Raw genomic sequence first — 27,907 nt, 5'->3', positions numbered from 1 at the left:
AACACTTCCAGCTGTGGCCGAAACCAGATTAAGATGTAATTGGGAAATATGTAATAAAATATAATATAATATAGCATAGATAATGCTAATATTTGGTTTTCTAAGTCAATATGTGCTGTGGGGATCCTTATGTATGGCTCAGTGGTTCCATTTCTATTTGAATATGACATCACTGCCCTATACCGTGTTTGCCTCGCAATCGTTCTCTTGCTTTAGACTTCTAAGAAAATGAGGCCAATGACCATAAAATAAACTCTAGGATTTAATGGACAAACACTAAAATAAAATAAAAAATAAACAAATGAATGAATGAATGAAATAAAAACTATCACCTTCCCTGTTGTAACCTGGAGTCAGTACATATCGGATTCTATTTGCTACATTTTCCCCATCTACAGCTATAGCTTAGGAAAGATGATTTACTGAGTAACAAGGCATTGAAAGGCCTCAGTCCTTAAACAAAGATTCTATTGTGTTCCCTAAACCAGAAAATTGGATTAATCCATTTTGGAAAGATTTTCAGGAACAAGGGTTAAATCTCAGAGTTGTTATAGAGCACTCAGTTAACAGTACTATTGAGTTTAGCAGAACGTTTCCTTCTTCAGTCTTGCTGGACAATTGAAGTTTGCTGGGAAGGCAACATGGGGGAGTGGAAAGAGCACTGAATTTGGCATCAGAAGACCTGGGCTTAAACCTTAGTTCTGCTACTTGCTATCTTTATGACTTTGGGCAAGTCACTTCATCTATCTGGGCCTCAGTTTCCTCATCTGTAAAATGAAGGAGATGGAAGATGTTCTCTGAGGTACCTTCCAGCTTTAGACCTAAGGTCTTATGGATTGTATATATAGCTAGAATCTTAGCACTACCCCACTATGATATATGTGTGTGTCTGTGTGTGTATACACACATACATACATATACACACATATAATACATTTGTATAATTATATTTATATGTATAATCATATATATTATATGCACACACTATATATATATATATATATCCATCCATCTATCCATCTATCTATCCTCAGACTTCTCCCTCAGACACTCTCCTTTCCTACATTTTTTTCACTTATTATATCATCTTCTCCCCCTCTCTATCCCATCCTGTTCCTCATAGTCATCAGACCCTCCCTTTGATACTCAGCCTATTTCTTTCATGTTAACTCCTTTCTATTATTTTCCCACCACTTCCCTGTCCTCTAGACCCCTATTTAGGAATTCCCTTCCCATAGCTCAGATCTATTAAACTGACTTATCCCTGCCCCCTCAATAGTTTTGGGTACAGGAACCCCTACAGGCTATTGACATGGTGGGGAGGGGAGCTCACTGACTCAGCCTTACCCTACATCCCCCAGTCATCTGTGATCAACAGTAATTTATGCCACCAATTTGTAAATGACTAGTTTGGATTTATTTTAGATGGAATAGTTGACTGCCTAAGCAATATGATTTGAGGGAAAACAAAGTCCAAATTCACTCTGTTATTTGTCATCTTTTCCTGAAAACTGTTTGTCCTTCTGTTAGTAGTTCCATCAAGTCTACAGATCATCAAGGCTGTAAATTTCAGTAATGTCTTTGAATATTGGATGACAAGGGAGAAGGTGGGTTTAATTCCATTTTACAAATGAGGAACGGTTGAAATTCTTAATGATGGAAGGAGCCATACACAAGGGGAAGAATACAGAAGGAGGAGGGAAAGGGAAGCAAGAAGACAAAGACGATGAAAGGGAGAAGGAATAAAGGGAAAAAAAAGAGCAGGACAAAGAAATCTTCTAGAAGTGCATGTATCTCTAGGGGATATTGAACTGAGGACAGAACAGCTGGTCACTGCTGCTTCCTCTTTGCCCTAATTCCCCACCTCAGAAATATATAAAATTGTGCAAATTACCCCCAAGCCTACTGCACCAATGTTCCCGTGTCTCCTTGGGGTTCTTCAACCTTGCTCTCCCATCGGAAGGACCAACTACCTTTGAACTGGAATGGTATCTCCCAGAGGGCAAGAGGCTTCAGAAACATGATGGAGTCTCAAGACATGTAGGAAAGGATGACTTGCCTTTTAAAAATCTGGATACTTCCTGGAGTTGAGGTATATGATCTTCCGCATAGCCACAATATTCTTCCAATTGATGGAAAGCATCCAGGTACTCTTTGCAGGCATAGGTAGGATATAGAGTGCGGAGTTTCCTGTAGATTTCTTTCCTGAAAAGGACATTTCTTTCTTATAACTGAATCCTTTCTGGAGTTTTATCTAACAATAATGAATTCAAATCTGGCCTCAGATACTTACTAGCTTGTGGCCCTGGCCAAGTCACTTAACCCTGTTTACCTCAGTTTCCTCATCTGTAAAATGGAGAGGGAAATGGCAGACCACTCCAGTATCTCTGCCAAGAAAACCCCAAATAGGGCCATGAAGAGTCAGGCACCACTGAACAACAATGATGGTGATGAAAATGTAGACAATGCTTTCCATATATTATCACATTTGATGGGCACAGGACCTTTTGAGTTATGTACCTAAGTATGATTTTTATCCCTAGCTTGTCCAACCCTTTCCTTTTAGAAATGAGGAAACCGAGGCTAAGAAAGTCAGAAAAGTTTGTCTAAGACCATAGTTTGGATTCGAATCCAGGTCCCCCGATACCAACGCCATCAGTCTTTCTCCACTACAACATTGAAAGATTGATGGTATTGAAATAATGCATAAAACCAAGTATGATTCCTATAGCTGATTGTCCATGGATCCAAGGCTAAAAAATTAGTATCTTCATACATAAAATATCTACCTCTCATGGTTACATTGAGAGTTCAGATGAGAGTATGGAGGCAAAACCCTTTATAAACCTTGAGAAAGTGCTATGGAAATGTTGCCTTTAATTTTGACTGTGACGTTGGGGGCTGAGCCAACAACCTTCTCTGTAAAGTGAAGAGGTTGGATTAGATGACCTGCAGTAGCCAGGGAAAATGAACATAGAGATGGTTTCACTTTTGGCTTTGTATGCCCAGCACCTGGCACAGTACTTGGCACATAATAGCAATGTAGAGATTTAGAGATGGAAGGGACATTCAAAGTGATCTCTTCCAAAACTTTCATTTTAGGGTTGGGGAAACTGAGGCCCAGAGAAGAGAAAGTGACTTGTCTGTGGTCACACACAGTGAATACAAGTGGGTACTAGAGCATAGGGCTGGATTCGAAGTTAGAGAATCTGGGATTGAATCTCAGTTTGGCCATTTTACTACCCACATGACCTTGGGAAAGTAATCAAACCTCTCTGGGCCTCAGTTTCCTTCTCTGTAAAATGAAGAGGTTGGGCTTGAAGGACTCTAAAATCCCTTCCAGCTCTAGATCACTGATCTCATTATCTGTAAGATGATGGTGCAAGACTAAACGAGCTCAAGGCCCTTTCCATTGATGAGCCTACTCTCCTTTTCAGGTTAATTTTTATTTAGGGCATGCTGTGGGCAACAAGGGAGGTCATGGGCACCCTGGGAGAGAAGGGTGTGGAAGAGGCATGGAATAGAAAGAAGATAAAACAAAAGAGAGGAAAAACTTCTTTGGGTTTCACAGTTTTGCCCCATGTTGCTCCTGCCCACAGCCAGCAGTCCGTGCCCACCCAGGATGACTCCTTAAAACATCCCCCCAGCTGAAGGAACCCAGGATTCCTTTCTGCTCAAGAGCATCTGGCTGAAGACTCTGGAGCAAGCTCCCAGCTGCATTTGGAAGGCTCCCATTGCACACACCGTGTTTCTCTAATTCAAAGGAAACAGGCAATAATGAAATGGCAGCAAGCCTTGTAAAAATGGCTATCCCTCTTCATGCACGGCTCTGGGCTTCTAACTAATTTATAAACATTGTTTTATGAAAAATTGAGATCACTCTTGGAAATGGCTGGAGAAAATGACCTGCTTGTTTTGCTAGTGTATTTTTTCCCCCTTCTACAGCTATTGTTGCTAAGGAGGAGATGGCCAGTGTTGGGGAATGACTATCCTTCCATCCTACGTATTTCTTTTGTTACCCTCCCCCCACACCCCCTCAAAAAAGAAAGAAACTGAGTCAGTCAATGGATATGGTTAACAGACCAATCCATGTGTGGAGGAGGCTGGCTCTCACCCATGGTGCAATTAGGAAAATCACAGAAGGACAAATTCCATTGATCCTTCCAGTCTCTTTTCAGCCTGATCTTTGGGCAAATGTTCCAACCATGTTTTTCCATGACTCTTCCTTTTGGTTTTTATGGTGAACTCAAAGGCAAGGTTTCATTAACAGTGGACTTAGTATCCCAGGGGCAAGTCCTTTTATCAAAGAGACTTGGGCCTGAATACTCTTACCTCCAATAGCAATGATCAAGGAGGGACAATACCTTTTTGCTAAGCTGAAGGATACAAATTCCTGCTCCCAGTACCTGGGCAGACATGTACAAGAAAGGAATAAGCAACAACCCAACAGGAAATAGGGCTGTGCTTGAGAGCTCCTAGGTCATGATTGTCAAGTTTGGTTTGGACCGTTTCTAGTAAAAAAGGACAAAGGAATGAGTAGGGGAAAGCAGTCCAGAAACAGCATTGCATCTGGCATCAGAAGACTTGGGTTGGAATCTTGGCCTCACTACTCATAACCTGTGTAACCCTGGAACACTTACTTCACTGAAACTTCAGTTTCCTATCTGTATAATTAGATGGGTTGATGAGATGACCTTTCAGGGTCCTCCCAGCTTTAAATCTTATGAAAGATATGTTTTCTTTGATTTGAACCAACCAGTATGTAAGAGTTAGGGTCACTTCAATAGTCTTTGGGACAGATGAAAACCAGCTAGTCTCTGTACCATGTAACAGATATGCTGAGAGATAACATGGCATAGAGGATTAAGGACCAATCTCAAAAGCCAAGAAAACCTGGGTTCAAATCTTGTCTCTGAACCCATATTAGTTGTGTAACTTTGACAAATCACTAAATTCCCTAGGGGGGAAAACAACCTAACTTATAGGCAAATTGCTGATCTGTATCTGGGAAGATTTTTTCACACTGGCAGTGCCCCACACTGATAAGTGGCAACAGTGTGCCAGGCATTGCAGTGGTGGCATAGAATTCTGTGCTTGGAATCAGAAGGACCTAAGTCCAAATCTTGCCTCTAACATAGACTAGCTGTGTGTTCCTGAAGTAATTTATCCTGTCTGTGCCTGTTTCCTTACCTGTAAAATGAGGACATTGGCTTCTATGTTCCCTTTTGGCTCTAAATTTTTTACCCTATTAAATCACAAGTGGAGATAGACTTACATATTAAATAACAAAGTATTGTTTCTCCAATATATTATTTTGTCTGTAACAAATGGGATTCTGATTGGCCTAAGTACAGGATATTGAGCTGATGATATAATGGAAGGAGATCTAGATCTTGAGTCAGAAAACTTAGGTTCAAATATTATCTTGGCAACTTCTGGCTGGTTGGACCTTGGGCAAGTTGTTAAGCCTTTAGGGGGCTATCTCCTTATTGGTAAAATGAGATGGTTGGACTTGAAGACTTCGGGGGTCCATTTCACCTCTAAATCAATGTTTTTAGTTCATCAAACCATCAAAGTTTGGAGTTGGAAAGGACTTAAGAAATGACCTAGTTCAACTCTCTTCATTTGACATTTGGGGAAACTGAGACCAAGTGAGAGGAAGTGACAAGGCAAGTGGACTAAAATTCAGATCTGACTTTGGAATCCAAGACTTCTTCTATGCCATGTTGCCTCCAACATACAAAGTGTTACTCAAGCCCCAGCACCAGGGTCCCCTTTCCCTATGGGGTGTGGTGTGCCCCCCTCCACCACTGATGCTTAATGTTATTTACTTGTTGATTCATTAGGGTTGGACTCAAATAGTCCCAGCCTTGGGGTTATTTTGGAAGTCAATTGTTCTGCTCTCCATTCCTTTTTTTTTTTCATTCCTTTTTATGGGCATGTTGCAATGCAAGACACAAGAGTCCAAGGTCTTTCCATAAAGGCCCTAGGAGGGAATTTACACTATATTACAAAGTTCCCCAGCCCCACCCCCGGGCTTTGCTGGGGCCATCTCAGGCCTTCATGTAATGTCCATGACCCTCTTCCACAGCCAGAGGATACTATGGTCATAAATTTGAGAGCTAATTTGGGGAAACAATTGATGTAATTGGTCCCTAGGGCTGCTGGGTTGGGCTGTGTGGAGAAGATAGACAGCTGCCTCTCCAAAAAGACTTTCCAGAGGCCATATGGGGACTGGTTCTGAATGAATAAGAGCTCATTGGTGGAGAGAAGCAGGAGAGAGCCACAGTGAATTATCTTTGCAGGTAACCCCTCCAGCCATTTGGTGCCAAGGGGCATTACATTCCTAATTGCTCTTGTGGTTTTGCAAAGCCTGAGATCAATTGTCCCAAACACCCCCTGTTTTAATAATGACTCACATTTCTATGGCACTTTGTGGCTTATGAAACATTTTCCTCATAACAGCACTTTGAAATAGATAATGGAAATACTAGAATAGAGGACAGCAATGGAGAGGCAGTATGACCTGATGGCTGGAGATCAGGCCTGTGAATCAGGAAGACCTGAGTTTAAGTCCTATGTCTGACTCATTCTGGACTATGCCATATGCAAGTCACCTCACCTCTGAATACTGCAGGTATATCTTTAAGGCAGTGGCTCCCAACGTTTTTTGGTCCATGAACCCCTTTCAACAATGACAAAAAATGTTGTAAACCCCCTGGGTAATTTAGTATGCTACTCATGATATTTTGCAATTATTTACAGCTTAATGTGCAATTAGAGCATTTTTGGCCTGCATCCCTTGGATCATAATCGGGAATCCTCAAGGGGTTTGCAAACTCAAGGGCACCATTGCTCTAAGGATACAAGTTATACAGCAAGTACCAATCAGTATCATTGAAACCATAGGTCCAGTCTCAAAAATTGAGTTATTAGCATATCTTTTTTTTAAATGGAAAAATAGGTACAGAAATGCTATCAGTTGGTAATCAATAAGCATCTATTAAGCACCTACTATGTGCCAGGCACTACACTAAGCACTGGAGATACAAAGAAGGGCAAAAGACAACCCATGCCCTCAAGAAGCTTACAATCTAAGTGAATTATGTATGGTCACAAAACAGGCAACCAGGGGGTGGAGCCAAGATGGCGGAGTGAAAGCAGTGACTTGCTTGAGCTCTCTCCCCAAACCCCTCCACATACCTGTAAAAAAATGGCTCTAAACAAATTCTAAAGCAGCAGAACCCACAAAAAGACAGAGTGAAACAAATTTCCAGCCCAAGATAACATGGATGGTTGATCAGAAAGGTATACTGCGCCAGGCTGGCAGAGGAGCGCAGTGTGGTGTGGGCATGCAGGCCGCAGCAAACCTGGAGCAGGCCTCAGAGGACTGAATCACAGGCAGCTGTGGCAGTTTCTAGACTTCTCAACCCATGAATGCCAAAGACAACTTAGAAGGTCAGTGGGAAAAGTCTGTGACTGCGGGGAGAGTTAGAAGCTAGGTCTCAGCCACAAGTCCCTAGTGTGCCCCTAGGGCAGTGGCTGTCACCTGAGCTTCTGGCCCACAGACTGAGGGGAAATCAAGTGACTGATCAGAAGGGGATTGCAGAGATCTCTTTGCCAGTGCTGAGGCAGGAATCTCTTGCTTTGCCAGTGCTTGGATCTGGGTCACAGTGAGGAGGGGTGAGGAGGAACACTGGTGTGGTGGAGTTTGTTGTGGCGGTGGAGAGGAAACACCTCACCCCTTATCATACCACCTTGGAAGAACTGAAAATTTACAGGTCCCTAAAAGTAGCTCTGAAAACAGCTGTACAAACCCCTGAAGCTTGGGACAGTACATTCTCCACATTGGAAGCAGACTCTTACCTTAACAAAGAGTTTAAAACTCAAGTAATTGGCCAGGATCATGAGTAAGCAGCGCAAAAAGAGTCACACTATATTATCTTACTTTGGTGACAAAGAAGATCAAAACATACAACCAGAAGACAACAAAGTCGAAGCTCCTACATCCAAAGCCTCCAAGAAAAATAAGAATCAGTCCCAGGCCTTGGAAGAGCTCAAAAGGGATTTTGAGAAGCAAGTAAGAGGAGAGGAAAAACTGGGAAGAGAAATTAGAGTGATGCAAGAAAATCATGAAAAACAAGTCAACAGCTTGCTAAAAGAGACCCAAAAAAAAATACTGAAGAAAATAACACCTTAAAAAATAGCCTAACCCAAATGGCAAAAGAGGTCCAAAAAGCCAATGAGGAGAAGAATGCCCTAAAAAGCAAAATTGGCCAAATGGAAGAGGAAGTCCAAAAGATTACTGAAGAAAATACTTCCATAAAAATTAGAATAGAGCAATTAGAAGCTAGTGACTTTATGAGAAATCAAGACACTGTACAACAAATCGAAAAGAATGAAAAATTAGAAAACAATGTGAAATATCTCATTGGAAAAACAACTGACCTGGAAAATAGATCCAGGAGAGAGAATTTAAAAATTATTGGACTATCTGAAAGCCATAATCAAAAAATGAGTCTAGACATCATCTTTCAAGAAATTATCCAGGAAAACTGCCCTGATGTTTTAGAACCAGAGGGCCAAATAGTGATTGAAAGAATCCACTGATCTCCTCCTGAAAGAGGTCCCCAAAGGAAAACCCCTAGGAATATTGTAGCCAAATTCCAGAGTTCCCAGGTCAAGGAGAAAATATTACAAGCAGCCAGAAAGAAACAATTCAAGTATTGTGGAAACACAATCAGGATAACACAAGATTTAGCAGCTTCTACATTAAGGATTCGCAGGGCATGGAATATAATATTCTGGAGAGCAAAGGAGATAGGATTACAACCAAGAATCACCTACCCAGCAAAACTGAGTATAATCCTTCAGGGGAAAAAAAATGGTCATTCAGTGAAATAGAGGACTTTCAAGCATTCCTGTGGAAAAGACCAGAGCTTAATAGAAAATTTGACTTTCAAATACAAAACTCAAGTGGAACATGAAGAGGTAAACAGGAAAGAGAAATCATAAGAGACTTATTAAGGTAGAACTGTTTACATTCCTGCATGAAAAGATGATATTTGTAACTCACGAGACCTTTGTCAGTATTAGGGTAGTTGGAGGGAAAAAATCATATGTGTATATATATATATATATATATGTGTGTATATATATATGTATGTATGTATGTATGTATGTATGTATGTACATACATATGGATAGATAGATAGATAGATAGATAGATAGATAGATAGATAGATAGATAGATAGATAGAGGGCACAGGGTGAGTTGAAGATGAAGGGGTCATATCTGGAGAATAAAATTAAGGGGTGAGAGAGGATTATACTAGGAGAAGGAGAAAGGGAGAGGTAGAATGGGGTAAACTATCTCACAAAAAAAACCAGAAAAGAAAAGGCTCTTACAGTGGAGGGGAAACAGGGAAGGTGAGAAGGAATGAATGAATCTTATTCTCATAGGATTTAAGTTAAGGAGGGAATAACATACACACTCAATTGGGTATGGAAATTTGTCTTACCCTACAGGAAAATAGGGGGGGAAAGGGACAAGAGAGTAGGGGGATGATAGAGAGGAGGACAGATTGGGAAAGGGGGTAATCAGAAGCAAATACTTCTGAGAAGGAACAGGGTCTAAAGAAAGAATAGAATAAATGGAGGGGCAGGATAGGATTAAGGGAAATAGAGTTAGTTTTTCACAGCATGTCTACTATGTAAGTGTTTTGCATAACTGCACATGTATAACCTATATTGAGTTGCTTGCCTCTCAATGAGGGTGGGTAGGGAGGGAGGAAGGGAGAAAATTTGGAACCCAAAGTTTTAAAAACACATGTTTAAAAAAAATGTTTTCACATGCAACTGGGAAATAAGAAATACAGGAAATGGGGTACAAAAATCTATCCTGCCCTACAGGAAAATAGAAGGGGAAGGGGTTAAGAGAAGGGGGGAAGAGATAGAAGGGAAGGCGGCTAGGGGAAGGGGTATTCAGAATACATGCCATCTTGGGGTGGGGGGAGGGTCAAGATGGGGTGAAAATTTGGAACTCAAAATCTTGTGGAAGTAGATGTTCAAAACTAAAAAAAAGAACAACAGGTGCTTAATAAATGCCTTTTGACCAACTAAAACAAAACAAAACAAAATGGGCAAGCAGTAGATCTGGGGTTTGAACTGGGGCCCCCTGATTTACAATTCAGTGTTGTTTCCAGAGCTTGAGACTTGGTCAGTTAAGGGGGAATCTTGGACATGGGTTCCAAATTTCTGAGTCCAGTTCCCCACCCTCCCACTCACCTAATGTGGGACCTGTCTCTGACTTTGAACATCCACACGATCATAATTCTTTCCTTGTATACTGTAAAGTACTTTGGAATCCTGAGATCAATATGGAAATGGATTATAGGATCATAGATTTAGAGTTGGCAGGGATCTAAAAAGCCATCTAGTGCAAGCCCTTTTAATTTACACATGAGGAAATCAAGGCCCAGAAAGTGATCAGCCCAAGGTCACACAGATATTAAATGACTGAAGTGAGATTTGAATCCAGAGATCAATCCTCTATTCACTAAGTTATGCCACCTCTCCATTGCTATTTTCTCTACAATTTCCATTACCTATTTCAAAGGACTGTTGTGAGGAAAATGTTTTGTAAGCCATAAAACCTTACAAAATGTCAGTCATTATTAAGAACATGGGATGTTTGAAACAATGTTATAGGACAATGGATTTTGAATCAGGAAAACCCGACTTCAGATTTCATTTCACACCAGTTGGGTCCCTCAGTTACTTAATTTCTCTGTGCCTCAGTTTCCTCATCTGTAAAATGAGGGGACTGAACTCAATTGCTTCTCAGGTTCCTCATAGCTTTAAATATGTAATGCAATGACTCCAAACTCAGTTCTCGTTTCTATATACTCAGAAACTTCTTAAAAGGTGGGAAAAAATCCACTTGAATTGGCCATATCCACATGATACCGAAGCAACCAGCTTCAATGCATTGCAAATACAATTAGCCTAATTGCTTGACCAAACTAAGAGGTGATTCTTGAACAGGTTAAGAACCCTGACGAAGAACATAGTGCCTGAGCTGTGTTTTGAAGAAAGTATGAGATTCGATAAGGCACAGGGGAAGAGAGAATGCATTCCAGGCACAAAGAACGGCCAATGCAAAGACAAAAATAAGAATTCTCATTTCCTATTGGTTGACATAGAAGGATAAGGTGACTTTTCATAGGACCAGAGATTCATAAGAACTTGAATGGAATTGTGTAATCATCTGGTTCACCCCTTCCTCCTTTTACAGGGGAAAAAAGGGAAACCCAGAGAGAAGAGGGGCTTTGTTTAAGGACCTAGCAACAGGTCAAATGCCTATGATTTTATCAATGTGGAAACTCCCTTCACCTATGCAAATGACAACTTCTCTATAATTTATAGTCTTAGAGGGCTGCTTGAGATGTAGAGAGGTCAAGTGACTTGTCCAAGATCACACAGCTATAATATAGCCAATGATAGCTTTAATAATAGCTATCATTTTTATGGTGTTTTAAGATTTACAAACTAGGAAGTGGCAGAAATGGGATCTGAAGCCAACTTCCTGACTCCAAGTCCAGTCCTCTATCCACTAAGGCAGTCCCTATGTACCCAAAAACACAGAAGTAATAAATATCAGAGAGACAACTAGGTGGTATAGTGGATAGAGTACCAGGCCTGGAATCAGGAAGGCTCATCTTCCTGAGTTCAAATCTCACCTCAGACACTTATTATCTGTATGACCCTGGGCTAGTCACTTTACCCTGTTTGCCTCAGTTTCCTCATCTGTAAAATGAGTTGGAGAAGGAAATAGTAAACCACTGAAAATCTTTGCCAAGAAAACCCAAAATGAGGTCACGAAGAGTTGGACATGACTGAAAATGATTGAACAGCAACAATAAATATCAGATGTAGGATTCAAACCCAGGTCCTTTAATTGTTGATCTAGTATTATTTCTATTACACTACAGTTCCTCATTTTGAAAATCAATATTAAAAAGCACATTTCTCTACTTTTAGGAAGGGTTTTTTTGAAAGACATGCAGAAAATTTAAAACAAAATAATAAAAATATGATAGTATACTTACCAGGTAGAAACCTCTTGGGATGTGTACTCAACTCTTGGCAAAAGGTCTCCACTTAGGAAAGAAAAAGGCAAAGAAATTCCTTAAGGAAATTCCCATTTTCAGTTTTAAATTACTGTGTCATTCATTACATTAGAGCTGAGATTTTATATCTATAAAGTTCAAAGAATATTGAAATTACTAGCTTATATGGGTCTCTCATAAGTTGTGACTTCCATGATAGAGATTTGAATTTTTAAGACTAAGGGTCATTTTTTTTCAATTAACAAAAGACAAAGAAAAATCTCATAAGAAATATACATAGTCAAGCAAAACAAATTGTCACTCTGACCATTTAAAAAATAATCTGTCTCAATTTGCATCTTCAATTTATCACCTCTCTGTCAGGTGGTAGGTGGCATGTTTCAACATCAGTCTTCTGATTAAATGTAAATTGCTTAATACAATATCTGGCATATGGTAGGTACTTAATAAATGCTTATACCCTTCCCCTTTCTCTGGAATCAGTTTAATCATTGAATTAACAGGTCTTTCTAAGTTGTTTGATATGATAATGTTGTTGTTACATACATTGTATTATATACATTGCATACAGGAAAACACATTATTTTCCTGGTTCCACTCACTTCAGTCTGCCTTAGTTCATGTAAATCTTTTCAGATTTCTCTTAAGCTATGATCTTCATTTTTTCTTATAGTAAAATTATGTTGCACTACATTAATACAACCTAATTCATTCATCCATTCCCCAGTTGATGGACACTCTCTTTGTTAGTATTTCTTTCACACACACACACAGAGCTATTATAAATGGTTTTGTAAACATGAGACTTTTTTTTTCTTTTTTTGATTTCTTTTGGGGCATAGGAATAGTCGTGATATCATTGGGTCAAGGGTTATGCACAGCTTAGTAATTTTGTGGGGATTATTCTAAATTGTTTTCCATAATCGCTGGACCAGTTCACAGCTCCACCAGTTTATTAATGTACCTGCTTCCCTTCGGTCCCTCCAACTGTTATTTTAATTTTTTTGTAAAATTTTCCAATCTTATGGGCATAAAGTGAAGCCTCAGAGTTACTTTAATTTGCATTTCTCCAATTAGTAATGATTTGGAGCATTTGTTAGTATGGTTTATTTTTACCAGTTGAGACTTCTCTTGCAGTTTCATGATCAGGCCACCAGGTGGAAACAGAGAAAAAGCATTACCAATGTCAGCTTGCCAGGAAATTACAAATGAGAATTCTTTTCCAAAAAACAACCTTATTTAAAAAAAAACAAAAAAAAGATGACCTGATTAATTAGCAACAACAAATTAAAGGGATTTTAATGTAACAGTAGACTTACAGATGATAATTCTTTAGAACAGCCTAAACAGAAAGAAATCCACCCTAAAATTCAAAAATACATCTTTGTTGGATAAACTCTTTTTAGTTTATCCTCTCCTTTTTTCTCTCATTCTTCCCTTATTCCTACAGAACTTCCCCAACACTAGGATAGTTTATTCTCCAGAAAGAGTCCTGGGCTTATTTGGCATCAAAGCTCCTAGTAGCTCCTCCTTGAGCCCCTGGCTTTATGTTGGTTTTTTTTCCCCTTTTTTAAAATTTATTTTTAGTTTTCAACATTTTATAAGATTTTGAGTTCCAAATTTGCCCACTCCCTTGCCTCCCCCATCCCCAAGAGGGCATGCAATCTGATATAGGCTATACATGTATAATCATATGAAACGTATTTCGACATTAGTCAGGTTGTGAAAGAAGAATCAGAACAAAAGGGAAAAACCATGAGGAAGAAAAAAAAAGAGAAAATAGTATACTTCGATCTGCATTCAGACTCCATAGTTCTTCCTCTGGATGTGGATAGCATTTTCCATCGTGAATCTTTTGGAATTGTCTTAGATCATTGCATTGCTGAGAAGAACTAAATCTATCAAAGTTGGTCATCTCACAGTGTTGCTGTTACTGTGTACAATGTTCTCCTGGTTCTGCTCACTTCACTCAGCATCAGTTCATATAAGTCTTTCCAGGTTTATTTGAAATCCCACTGACTTTAACTTAGAAGGAATCTTTCCATACCTGCCTACCAAAATTTAGGAGCAAATTGGTTGATATTTGGCTTCCTTTTCACCTAATGTCAACTTATTTGTTAGCAACATTGATTAGCAAGCTTCTCCAAAAATGATTTTCTATACAGAGTTTAAGGTGACACCATCCCTTACACATCATGATAGATTTCGTCAGACGTTCTGCCTGGAGAAGTTTCTCCTTGTCTTCTAGCTCAAGGAAGGACCAGCTTTATGGAGAGGCAGCATGGTGCAATGGATGGAATGTTGGATTTGGAGTCTTAGGGCCTGATCTGGCTTAGGGTCTGGCTCTGTCATTTACTATCTGGACAAGCTTAGGGAAGTAATTTCACTTCTGAGGTGTTGAAGGCTCTGATTCCTCATCTATAAAATTGAGAGAATTGAACTAGATGGTGCCTTGTGTCCCATCCAGCTTTGGAGTTCTGTTCCTATGAGCTCGAAATTTTCTCCTTAGTCAAATCTATGATCTATAGAAACATTTAAAAGAAGATACAATGGATCCCTTTAGCAATAGCATGTTTCTCAGTCCCAACAATCTCTTCTTTGCTTTTTGGATGTTTCTGAAAGGGCAAGTTTCTCCCTTGCTTCCTGATCAGTAGGGGAAGGAGGGGCCATAATATGAAATTTCAATCACTTTTTTTTAATAGCAGGATCAGACTCAAATCATTTCAATAAGCATTCATTGGGCCTCTACCGGGGTATCGTACACTGTGCTAGGCACTAGAGATAAAAGACAAAAGTAAAACTGTCTCCATCCTCAGGAATGTCTGATCAGGAAAGTACACAAATAAACATATACCAATTATATAGAGAGTAATTACTAAGTAATTTGTAAGGAGAGGAGGGTTAACAGCTGGGAAAACACCAGAGTCCTCATTCTGCCTCTGACAAATACTGCATGGGTGACCATGCCCCTCTGTAATGGACTCTCCAAACAACTGTAAATCTCAAAGTGGCAGAGCCCGTGTAAATCAACCTGGGTAGAGGACATTTCCTTACTGGGAAGATGAAGCCAGAGGTCCATTTCTTTTTTTTTTTTTTTTTTTTTTTTTTGCTTTTTTTGGCTAGGCAATGGGGTTAAGTGACTTGCCCAGGGTCACACGGCTAGTAAGTGTTATGTGTCTGAGGCTGTATTTGAACTCAGGTTCTCCTGATTTCAAGGCCAGTGCTCTATCCACTGCACCACCTTGCTGCCCCCAGAGGTCCATTTTTTAAAAGTCTAAGATTGTCATGTTGGAAACATAGATGCTGTCGTGTCAGCGTTAACACTCCACGAGCTCTGTTCCCTGAGTGACAGGGAGCCTTGACTGACCTCACTTCAAGAACCAATAGCCCTGGTCCTTTCTTCACATTGCCTTGTATTTATTTGCTTGTGTGCTCATGCTGTGTCCTCACTTCCTTCTGCCAGAAGAATGTAAGCTTATTAAGAGGGACCTCAGAGACATCTAGCTTCATTTTACAGGAAGCTGAGGCCCAGGGAAGTTAAATAACTTGTCCAAGGTCACAAAAGGAGAAAGCCTCAGAGGTGGGATTTGAACCCAGGTCTTCTGACTCTGTAACTAGCCCTCTTTCTGCTGTTAGCACAATGTCTTGCATATAGTAGGTACTTAAATATTTGTTGAACTGAATAGAGTTGAATTAAATTAAATCAGCATCAATCAACTGATCAATTAATGATATTCAAAAAGGAATTAATAATGGTCTAGTAATAGGTTTATTTAAATTTAATATTTTAGTTTTCCTAAATTACACATAAAAAAACAATTTTTTAACATTTGGTTTTTTTTTCTAATTTTGAGTTCCAAATTCTCTTCCTTCTTTTTTTCCTCTCCCCCTCCATTGAGAAGGCAAGCAATTTGATATACAATTTAGTAATAAGTTTAAAAGACATCATCCTTTATAAGCAAAAAGAAAAATAGGACGTACTAGAAATAGGATTCCTCCCAAGCAGTGTGTGCAGTAGTTTCTTTGTATCTCTTGGCATGAGGAAAATATCTGATTCATAAAACAACAAAAAAAGAGACGACTCGCTCATGTAACACATTTCTTAGGCAGTGATGTGGACTGCCTCACCATCTGCTCACCAGCAATCAATCAATAAACATTTATTAAGCACCTACTATGTGCCAGGAACTGTGCATTCAGGAAAGAGAGACTTTAACTGAGCACCTTCAGGGGATTGAAAATGGCAAGAATAGGCACATCATCAACTCCAATCTGTCACTAAATTCTTTTGTTCTGTCCTTCAAAATGACTCTCAGGTTTTCTATTTCTCCCCCATTCCCCTTGCCATTAAATTAATCCAGGCCTCTATCGCCTAGCTCAAATTCTTACAATAGGCTTCTTGCTTCTCTCCTTTTCAATCCATGTAACATGTGTGTGGCACATTGATCTTCATTCATACCACTTTCATCACATTGGGTTCCTTGCTCAAGAATCTATAATGGCTCCCTATTCCTTTCCATGTGAAGTCCAAATTCTTATGCCTTGCTTTTAATATTTTTATAAATTGACCTTACCACTCAATCATTTCTCACTGCTCTTCAATATGTACCAGGCATAATGTGACACCCTGGAACACTTGTTTAAATTCTCTTTCAAGTTTACTAGTTGTGTGACCTTGACAAAGGCACTTAATCTGTCTTGGCCTTATTTCCCTCATCTGTGAAGTGGGAATAACAATATCCATAATACTTGTCTCATGGGGTTGCATTGAAGATTGGTTTGCATGTGAATAAGATAATGTTTGCAAAACCCTACAGAATTATATAAATGCCCATTATTTTTTTCCATATCAACAAGATGTATTCTTGGCCCTGTACCTTTGCTCATGTTGGTTCCCTGGAAGGACTTCTCGCCTCCTCTCTACTGATCCAAAACCATGGAATCAAGGCCCCTGTATAGCACCAGAGCCCTTTGCCCTCCCCTTTACCATCCCCTTCTCTGACAAGTGTACAGCCTGCTGCTCAAGGATGTTATCTTAATCAATAATTTAATCCAACTCAATCTGATTCAATTTGATTCAGTTTGACTTGGAATAGTACAGCTGAAAAAAAAAAAAACATCTTAAGAGGTCTCCAATTCCAACCCATTTCAAAAATGAGAAAACTGAGGCTCAGGAAGGTACCTTGACTAGAACTAGAAGGAACCTTAGGAGTGATCTGGTCCAATACTCTCATTTTACAAAGGCCCAGGGAGACACCTAATACCTAGGTATGTAGAATGTGGAGCTAGAAGCCAATTATTTTTACAGGTAAGGAAACTGAGTCTCAAAGGGATTTGACCAAAATATAGTAAATAAGTCAATACTCAAAGTTAGATCTTTTGACTCCACAGGTCTAATGTCAACACCCCCCACCCCCCAAAATCATGCTGCCTCTCCATCTTCATTTAAATATAATAGATAAAAGGATTGTGTGACCTACTTACTCTCTGTAGTTGAAAGCCAGTTCCATGATTTCTGCCCTTCGTTTCTTGTATTGCAGGTCAGTGTAGCCCTAGAGAAAGAAACATCCGTGAAAGCTATTTACAAAAAAATGACCACATCTCACAGCAAGAGTTGTTTTCCTTTATTGCAGGCCTGCACAACAGATGTCCCTTGGACTGCTTGTGGCCCATCAAAGTGGCCCACAGGCCAAACGTTGTGCAGGCCTATTTTACATTCTCTACATTTTTCATGGGCCACCTGAAATCCTTTGGTGGCGCAAATAACCCAATGTTATGCAGATCAACCTTCTTCATTCACATAGTCAGTTTTGCTGAGGAATTTGCATTTTTGGAGCTGCCCAAAATTCTTTGGTGAGTCCCGGAGCAGCACATGGGCTGTAAGCAGTCTGTGATGTTGTGCAGGCCTGCTTTATTGTGTGATGTTAAAAAAGTTCAAGAGACATAATTTCTGGGTAATTAGTAATTTTATTAATTAAACTAGCATGTTATTAATAAAAGAGATCAGTGGCACTCTTGAATGCCAAAGATCCTCATGGTGGTGGGCTCACAGTTAAATGCTCTTGGAAGAGTGGGTGTTCTTGAAGGTAGCAGTCAACTCTGATTGGTTAACAGTTAATGAGAGAATGAATATTATAATGAGATGTGGGCCATATTTCAGTGAGGGTCTTGAGGTACATGACTTAGATCACCCAAGTGTTGGCCAAAGAGACATCAATTTCCTAATCAACAGTCAGATAAAAGGGAGAATCCACATTTTCCTAGATCTGTCTGAGCAAACACAATGAGCAGGAATTCTCCCATTAGCCCAAACTTAGAATTTCTTTCACTGTCTTTGATTAAAACTTTTGTCTGGGTAAGTCTTTGAGAAAGATTTCCCACACTGGTTGCATTTCTAGATAAGGAAGTAGAAAACAGGAAAAACCCTGGTCCTGGTTCAATAATTAGTTATTAATACAGGAGAGAAATAATCATTTCTCTCAATCGAAATGTATCAAGGAGGCCCATAAACTAAGATTTTCAATTTGTTGGGTTTTTTGACTGTCAAACAAGACATTTCCAAAGAGCTCTGGATTTGGGATCATGGTGATGCCTTTGGCTCTGGCAGTCACCAGCAATAGCAAATTTAGTTTTTGATCAATCTACAGATGATCTGCTTCAATAAAACATAAACTCCTTGAAGGCAGGAGCTATTTCATTTTAATCTTTGGATCTCCACCACCTATTATAATGCCTAACACACAGTAGGTGCTTGACAAATGTTTGTTGGTTGATTGGTCCCTATCATGGAGAACCAGGGAGTCCTGAGTCCTTTCCAGTTCCAGATTATAAGGCAATAACTTGCAGAAAGTCCAGTTAAGACACACACCAAAAAAAAATCCTAGAATTCAGAGTTAGAAGGAAAAGGAAACTCAGAGGAGTGAGGGAAGTCTCATAGATAATAAACTACAGAGCCGGGATTTGAACCCAAGTCCTCTGATTCCAAATCCAATTCTTTTCCCACTACATAACTACATAATCTATGTAGGAGGACTATGGTATCAATTGCTTTGACTGAAAAAATAAGTCAATTAATTTACATATTAAGTATGACTTTTTATTAACCAGTGGAAGGATTAAAGGCAATGTTGTATATCTGGGAATTTCAAACTGATGTGGTTTAGGAGTTCAGGGGAGCTGGGACCTCAATACCACAACACACAGGTCCTGCCCAAAAGAATTTGACCCAAGCCTTCTTTCAGCCAAAGATAAGGTTTATTAGAACATTGTCATATTGGGCAGACTCTTAAGGAGTCTGAACATGAGTAAGCAGTTGCTAGATTATAAGAATCTAAGCAGTGGCTAGATTATAAGAATCCCAGCCGCCTAGAATGTAAGAATCTAAGCATCTTAATGGAGACAAGATGGATCTTATATACAGAAAGCCTGGGGGAGGGATCTAGGAGTGGCAAGTAGTTTGGGATGAGGGGAGGAGAACTTCTGGGACCTGGACAATGGATCCTAGCTAGGATTAAGTGTGGGAAATGGCCAGGGGCCATTGGGAGGTAAGACAATGGAGGGGAGATTGGGTGTAGCCACAATAAAAGGCCAGTTGATAGGATTATAGCCTCAGGGGAATGCCAGAGATTTGGTCATGTAGGAAAATTCAGGGTTTTTCCTTTCTGGAGCCCAGATCCCAACCCCATCAAAACCACCACAATTTTCTAAGAAATCACAGTAAGTCAGTGATGCAAAGGGCAATAGAGAAAGGCGTGAGTGTAAGGTACATGGTGGATACAAGGTAGCAATACTTATAATAGTGACATATATTTGACAAGTGGCTTAAGTGAATCTATTTGAGGAAATGTACAAATGGAAAAGGAGATGAGTTGGTCATACAGAATGATTATATAGTCAGACATAAAGTTATAGCATTTCGGAGACAGAAGGGACCTCAAAAGACATCTAGTCCAACCTGTATTGGAATAAGAATCCTTCCTACAATGTACACAATAAGTAGGGATTCAAACTTTGCTTTAAGGCCTGTGATGAAGGGTAATCCATCACTTCCCAAGGCAATCTATTCAACTTTGGGATAGCTCTCATTCTTTTTAAAGTTTTTCTGATATTTAGTCTAATTTTTCTTTTTGCAACTTCCACTCATAGTATTGTCTTCTGGGACCAAAAAGCAAGTTTAACTACTCATTATGGGACATATATTAAAATATTTGAAGATCGCTGTCATGTTTCACCTGCACCAGCATCCCCCAACTCTTCTCTTCTCCCGGGTAAATATATCCCATCGTTTCAACTGATCCTCATTTAGCATGAACTCCAAGACTCCTTCATCTATTAAATGAAAAGACAGATGCTCCCTAAGGTCCCTTCCATCTTTAAATGGAAGATTTTGTGGTCATGTGACCATCCTGCTAACCCTCTTCTCATCAGTTTCAAATTTATCCTTCCTAAACTCTGGGGTCTAGAATTGAAACTTTAGTGATTCACTCATGCCTGTAGAATATAAACAATACCTAAAGGAAGGCCTTTGACCATGATGGATAGACCTTCTGTGAAAGATCTAAGCAAAAGCATAAATATCAATTGAACATAATGAAAGGGCACAGATGAGTTGATATTGACCATGTTATCAAGGAGATCACAGCTACATTTAAGAATGAAATTGTTGGTTGGTTGTTGTCCTTCATGCTTGAATTGAACCAAGATGACATCATTATGTTGGGGTCAAGGTACAGTGTGTCCAACTGTGGCTGATCAGCCCAATATGAGCTTGGAAAGCTCTACCACAGGTCAGGCACAAATAGTACATGTGAACGTTGGGAATGGAGATGGTCCTAAATTAAATGACAGCCTCAAACAGGTCTTATCTAAGATAGTACTGTTCAGTTGCAAAGCTCTTTGGAGTTTTGCTGCTATTGTTGTTTTGTTTGTCTTTAAATTTGGTGCAGATAAATTTCAGTTTTCTATTGGTATGAGCTCATTGCTTGGTTCTCTCACATCGGAAAACATGTGACTTGAGTCCATTGTTTGCCACACAGGGTAGAAATATGACTACAGAGAACACAAACAGCTATTATTACCAATTGTTGACTTTCCTTTGGAAAATGGGAACAAAAGTTATTTGTCCTACAAAAATATCTCGCAAAGAATTGCTTTGTAATATACCAATGAAATTGCTCCAGCCCTGGTCAGTGAATTGCACGATGTAGCTAAGCACTAGACTTGGAAATATTTTAGATTGATGTTGTCTCCCTCTTTTGATCTACCAAGGAAACAGCCTCTTCCCATTCAAACGCCTCCTGAACGTTGACTCCTTCCAACACAGAAACTACTCTTCTTGACTAGTTGCATCACCATAAAGAAGTTTGCTGTAGAAAGTCATTTGCAAAGTTCTCGCTGTTCCTCTGTTGTGTTTTCATTGAGGATGCCCTTGATGTGTTAATAGACAGTAGGACAATAGACTCATAGATAGTAAGTAGCAGAAGCAGAATTTGAACCCAAATCCTAGATTTTATAGATATGTAAGAGCAGTCATATGGATTGGTACTGCTGATGTTTTCTGTATGCCAGATTCATAGTGTTAATGCTAAAAGGGCCACTAGAGCTGATTTAGTTCAACTTCCTCATTTTACAAATGAGGAAACTAAAACCCAGAGATTTGGAGTGACTTGGCCAAGGTCACATACATAAATATGGGAAAACATGGGATTAGAACTTAATGTCCTGACTCTCATTTCCTATGGCCTTTTCACAGACACTTCAACTCCTTCCCTGAGAAGATATGCTACTACCCCTTATCATGTCTAAAAAAGAGACAGTCTAGTACTTTGATATCTTGGACTTAGTTTGGATATTAATGAATATGTAATATCATCAGTGTAGACACTCCTTTAATTGGGAGAGAGAGGTTAAGTGACTAAAGTATCAGATATTTGAACCTAGGTCTTCCTGACTCCAAGTACCAAACTCTACCCAATATATACAAAATTCATCCATGTGAATTCATCCATACTTTTTTTTTTGACTTGCACAATGCTTGTAAATGTTCTACCATAGCTCCTCCACAGAGCATCTATCTAACATGCTGATGGACTTTAGGTGTTCTAACATTCTATGGTTATTAGTAGAGTATAGCTTAAGTAAATTCCATATATGTGTTTCAGGAAGGATATTGGGTAAGTGGGAGAGTGGCCATAGGAGACCAGATTGGCTGGTCACATGACCATAGGATAAAAAATTTAGAACTCAGTATAAACATTGATTATGAATTTTAGACATAAATTATCATTGTCTTGAGATGATGCATCTTTGGAATGGGGACTGGAAGGATGTTGTTGCCATTAACAGTATTAGGAAAGGTAGGAGTGGGAAGGGTTTAGGGGGAAGGAGAATGAGTTTAGTTTTGGACATACTGAGTTTGAGATCTCTACTGGATACCCAATTCAAGATATCTAGAAGGCAGTTAGAGATGTGAGTCTGGAGGTTATAGCTGGATAAGTATATCTGAGAATCATTAGCATACGGATGCTAATTAAATCCATGGGAGCTGATGAGATCACCAAGTGAAATAGTATAAAGGGAGAAGAGACAGAACCCAATGGGACCTCTGTGGTTAGTAGGAATGACCTGGGTGAGGTTCTGGCAAAGAGGACTAAGAATGAGCATTCTGATAAGTTGGAGGAGAACCAAGAGAGAGTTGTGTCCTGAAAATCTAGAAAGAAGAGAGTATCAAGGAGAAGAGAGTGATCAACAGTATCAAAAGATGCAGAGAGGTCAAGAAGAATTAGGATTGAGAATAGTCATTGGAGATAGGCCTTAGTGGTAAAGGTAGCATCATCCATGATGTCCCAGGAGGTGAGACACTGATTTGTGCTATGGTGTTGTGTGAAGTGAAAAGGCAAGTCAACAAACATTTTTAATTGCTTATTATATTCTAGGTACTGTGATGTGTATGGAAAGAGCATTGGATTTGGAATTAGAATCATGGATCATGGATTTAGAGCTGTAATTGGTCCAAACCTCTTATTATACACATGAGGAAACTGAGGCCTACAGAAGTGGGCCTCTTACTATCTGTATAACCTTGGGCAGATCTGTAAAGACCTTGGTTATATGTAAAATTAAAAATGTTCAACCAGAATCAGAAACTCTTACTTTTTTGTGTCTCAGACCTCTCTGGCCATCTGGTGAAATCTATAGATCCCTTCTCAGGATGATGTTTTTAAATTCATATAATAAAATACAGAGGGTTACAAAGGAAGCCAATTATACTGAAATGAAGATATATATTTTACTGATCCACGTTCCAGTTCATGAGCCTGCTGAAATCTATCCCTTGAAGAGCCATGGACTTCAAGATGAGAGCCACTGCATTGGCTAATTTCTAAAGTCCCTTCCAACTCAAAATTCTATAATCCCACCTTTGGAACTAGACATTTTTCAACATAACAAGCTCAGTTCATTTTTGTGAATGATAGGTCACTTTCTTACCAGCAAAGGTCTAGACCAATTTGTCTAGACCAATTACACCCTGTGAAGTCATGTAGTGGGAAGAGCACTGGACTTGGACACTTGAGTTTCAGACCTACCTTTGCCATTGACTAGTTTGTTGCCTAGTCACTTAATGTTTCCAAGTCTCAATTTTCTCATCTTTAAAATGAGAAAAGTAATAATAACAATATCTAGCCTTTATATGGTGCTTTAAGGTTTGCTTTACACATACTATTCAATTTAAGCATCATAACAATGCTCTGAGGTAGATATTCTTTTTTCCTCCCCATTTCATATATGAGGAAACTGAGGCCGAAAAAATGAAGTACTTTGCCCAGGATCACACAGTCATTAAGCATCTGAGATGAGATTTGATCTCAGGGTCTCTGGACTCCAAATCCAACACTCTATCCACACCTTCAAGCAGCTTCAACTCCAAGTAATCCATGCACTACCTACCTCATGGTGTTGTGAGATAATATTTAAAATTTTGAATATATTACAGGGAGTTTGAGACTTGGAGTCAGGAAGACCTGGGTTCAAGTCTCTGATACTTAGTCACCTAACCTCTCTCTACTTCAGCTTCTTCATTCATAAAATGGTGATAATAACACCTGCAGTACCAATCTCAAAGAATTGTTGTGAGGACCGTATGAGAGAATGGATGGAAAGTGCCATGTAACTCTCACTTCCAAGGATGCTAAATCTAAAAGGAGAATAATAAGGTAATGAATTGTACCCAGCCCATCACACCACAACAATAGTGATAATGCACATTTAAGGTGGGGTGTTTGACTTACTGGGTGATCATGGTTCAAGTTGGGATCAAACCTGGTAATCAAGTGATGGCATTTGTCAAAGTCTCCAGTCTTCTTTGGGAACCAAGGGACTGTCAGAGTAAAGAAAAAGGCAAATGTGCTTTCATTGGAAAGAAAGGGGAGGCTTTCTGAATATAGGAGAAAAAAAGTCCAGCAAATAGTAATCTAGATGGTCAAAGACCTAGGGATTATGGAATGCATAAGGCTTGTATGACCAGATTGCTATTAAAAAATGCTTCTAAATTAGCTATATACCTATCCTTTGGGACAGCAGACTTCTTATATTCAGGAAAAGAACATTTTAACATAGATGGGTAGTATGTATGTATGTATGCATATGTGTATGTGTGTATATACATACATATATGTATGTGTGTACATGCATGCATATGTATGTATGTACGGTGTGTATGTGTATATATATACAAATATGTGTGTATATAATATATATTATATTACATATATACTGAAGTTAATGAGCCCTCTGGGCTTTTATTCTATTCCCATTCACTCCCTTTTAAGCTGGTCTGTTCTGTATATATTTTCAACAAGTAAAATCTATGTTACTTTGAGGGATTCCCAAAAGGTCCCTCCAAGTAGTGGTTTACTTCTACCAGAGCTGGAGAGGTGAGGTCTTTATTGTTTTTTGTTTGTTTGTTTGTTTTGGGCTAGGCAATGGGGTTAAGTGACTTGCCCAGGGTCACACAGCCAGTAAGTGTTATGTGTCTGAGGCTAGATTTGAACTCAGGTCCTCCTGAATCCAGAGCCAGTGCTCTATCCACTGCGCCACCTACCTGCCCCGAGGTGAGGTCTTTAACAAGAAATTCTGTTGACCTGTTTTGGACTTCAATCATGCCTGATGCTGTTTCAGATGCCACACACACACACACACACACACACACACACACACACACCCTACCTTAGACCTTGAAAAGCACTTTGTTTTTAAACTCTCTATAAATGCATTCATCATTTAGTGTTTTATATCTATGTTTATATCTTATTCTATCTCTTAGGCTGTAAGTTTCATGAACAGGCCTTATAATTAAACTTTATTTCTCCTCCTTTTCTCCTATCCCTCAGAACCTAGCAGGTACTTTAAGACCTGTAACTAGTCATTTTTTGCCTCACGGAAATGTGGTACAAAATGAGCCCCAGGGAAATGGCATGAAATGTCTTTAATTAAATGATTTAAGACAAATTAATATGAGGGAGGTCATAGAACATCATCTTGTGGGAAGTATAGGGAGACAGACACCCCTGGAGATAAGTCCTTTGAGCAAAAAAAGATATTGAAACAGGCTAGGGCAGACTGGGGAAGAACTCATCTGGTATGTAGCTCTGTGGTAAGGGGAGCAATATGTCAGCTCCTAATTTTGCCTAAGAATTTTTGCTAACTAGGTGCTGTCAGCTGCAACTACTCTGCTGAAGGGCTGCAAGTTTTTTCAGTGGCCTCTATATATTGGTGCCCTGGGGGAAAGGAGAGGTAAGGCCTAGCTGCCACATCCAAGTTAGACAAAGTAGATACCTAATAAATGTTTTTAGAATGAAGAAAGAAAAGATTAGATCTGTGGGAGGAGCCAAATGACAGCAGAGATGGTTAAAAAAAAAAGGTGGAGAATCCTGGTACCTGTATCCCCAAGTCTGGCCTTGCCTACTGAGCTGATGAAGAAAAGTATGGAAGCCCTACATACCTTTTTCTTCCCATTGAATTTTTAGATCCTCAGCCACTTTCCTCAAGGAGCTAATGAGCAGACTGATGCTCGAGTTATGGATTTCACATTTTATAAAAACTTCCAGATGGTGCAAAGGGTTTTTGGCTTTGGAGGCAGGTCTGGTTTCTAGATGGTGAATTTTAGTTTCAAAGGACTGAAAAGAAGGGAAGAAAAGCATCTGAGAAATTCTGATAGCTGAAAAGAATGAGTCATTTAATAGATATGCATCTACACTAACCTAGAGAGGTTTGTTGTTGTTGTTGTTTAAACTCTCTGTCCAGGTAAAGATTGAAAGAACTCAGATTATCCTCCCATCCCCCTGCCCCCCCCCCCATCAAACTTCCAATGTGTGCATTTCCATTTTAAGATAAAATAGAATTAACAGAAACAGTTTAAATCCTGTTCCCTTCTCCCTGAAAAAAAAAAATGGTTCATGGAGGAGGAATTATCATGCATCCTACAAGATACCACCAATCCTTCTCCATTGACCACTCCCACTACTAAATAGTTTACACAGTGGTGACGTGTAAACTCAATGAATAGACTTCCATTCCAATGGACCAGAACCCTGCTGAATTTCTTTCATGGCTGAAGCTGCTTCCCATGGGCATAAATGGGAAAAGGAAACTTCCATGGTTTCCAGTCTCAGACAGACTCTCTGGAAGAGCACTCTCCCAATTAGAGGGAGAGGAGCATTTTCTTTGTTTTCTTACTCCTCTTCCCCAAAACATTCAGGAATGATCACGGGACCCAGCAAAGAAATTTCCCATCCCGCTGAGTTGGAGGTGCCATAATTATGGGATGGAAAGCATAAACCTAAGGGGAATCTCCTCTGAAAGTCTCATCCCCAGAAATGACCAGACCATTCCAGACAAACACCTGCCCCTGCTACCTGAAGGCCTGGGAGCAGGTATTCTGGTTTTTGTCATGTTGTTTGACCTAGATGCCTAGAGGGAGACAGGAAAGAGCAAAAAAGGTCAAGGTGGAGAAGAGGTTTGTAACTGATAGCAGAGTTAACTGGAAAAGGAGATGATATATGGAAGTTAGATAGGGAAAGGAAGTTAAAGGATAATGTTAGTAACTTAATGATGAAAATTAAAGGAAACTGTAAGACATTCAAGAGAAGAAAGAACTTAACATTCTTCAAACCCTATGCTTATGAGTTTCTTTCCACAGCCTTTATAGGGCCCCTTGACCAAATTTCAGTGAGGATTTTGTAGTCTCTCTAGGTAGAAATAGTCAATACCTCAAAGACTTGGGCAGCCCTTGACAAACTGGCCTTCCTGAGGGAGAAGAGTACTGTTATCTCTGCTCTGCCTTCTTCTCCCTCCCATTTAGCAGCCTGGGGATGGGTAGAGGGGGCCGCAGACTCCTCCATGCCACCATCCTGTCCACTGCCTCTCCTTGGTGGGAAGGGAGAGGAATGGGAGTGGGAGACTTCCATCTTCATGGAATAGCAACACTTCAGACTTCACTCAGCAGACCCAGCAGCTGATCTAGGAGGAGAAGAGAATCTGGTGAAAGTAGCTCCCCCTGCTTCCTCTCCTCAGCCTGTTAGGGTTGGCTGGGCTGAGCCCTTGTGGAAAGCCAGAAGGTGAGGACTGTCCTTGGTACTGAAAGGCAATTGGCTGTGGAGAATGGAATTTATAAAGAGCTTGGCCCCCACCTCCAACTACCCAGAGCCAGGCTGTGGAGGAGGGAGGCGGGGCTGGGGCATCACTACTTTGGTGATCTGAAAGTTTCTTTTCACATTTAT

General features: G+C 39.7%; 1 protein-coding gene across 1 annotated transcript in view; it reads right to left on the bottom strand.

Annotated features, from left to right (window-relative positions):
* Window positions 1–27,601, bottom strand: part of LOC114038548 (tyrosine 3-monooxygenase-like) — a 57,038-nt gene extending 29,437 nt beyond the window's left edge. Inside the window, 6 exon segments of the mRNA XM_027855857.1 lie at window positions 2,060–2,205; window positions 12,111–12,161; window positions 17,616–17,683; window positions 24,419–24,507; window positions 26,131–26,305; window positions 27,398–27,601. Of these exon segments, the coding sequence (XP_027711658.1) occupies window positions 2,060–2,205; window positions 12,111–12,161; window positions 17,616–17,683; window positions 24,419–24,507; window positions 26,131–26,305; window positions 27,398–27,601 (733 nt within the window).
* Window positions 27,602–27,907: the final 306 nt, after the last annotated feature.

Source organism: Vombatus ursinus, unplaced genomic scaffold (assembly GCF_900497805.2).
Source record: "Vombatus ursinus unplaced genomic scaffold, bare-nosed wombat genome assembly UNPS02011334.1, whole genome shotgun sequence".
NCBI classification, from domain to species: domain Eukaryota; kingdom Metazoa; phylum Chordata; class Mammalia; order Diprotodontia; family Vombatidae; genus Vombatus; species Vombatus ursinus.
The sequence above is the reverse complement of the archived record's forward strand: the minus strand, read 5'-3'. Positions and strand labels throughout refer to the sequence as shown.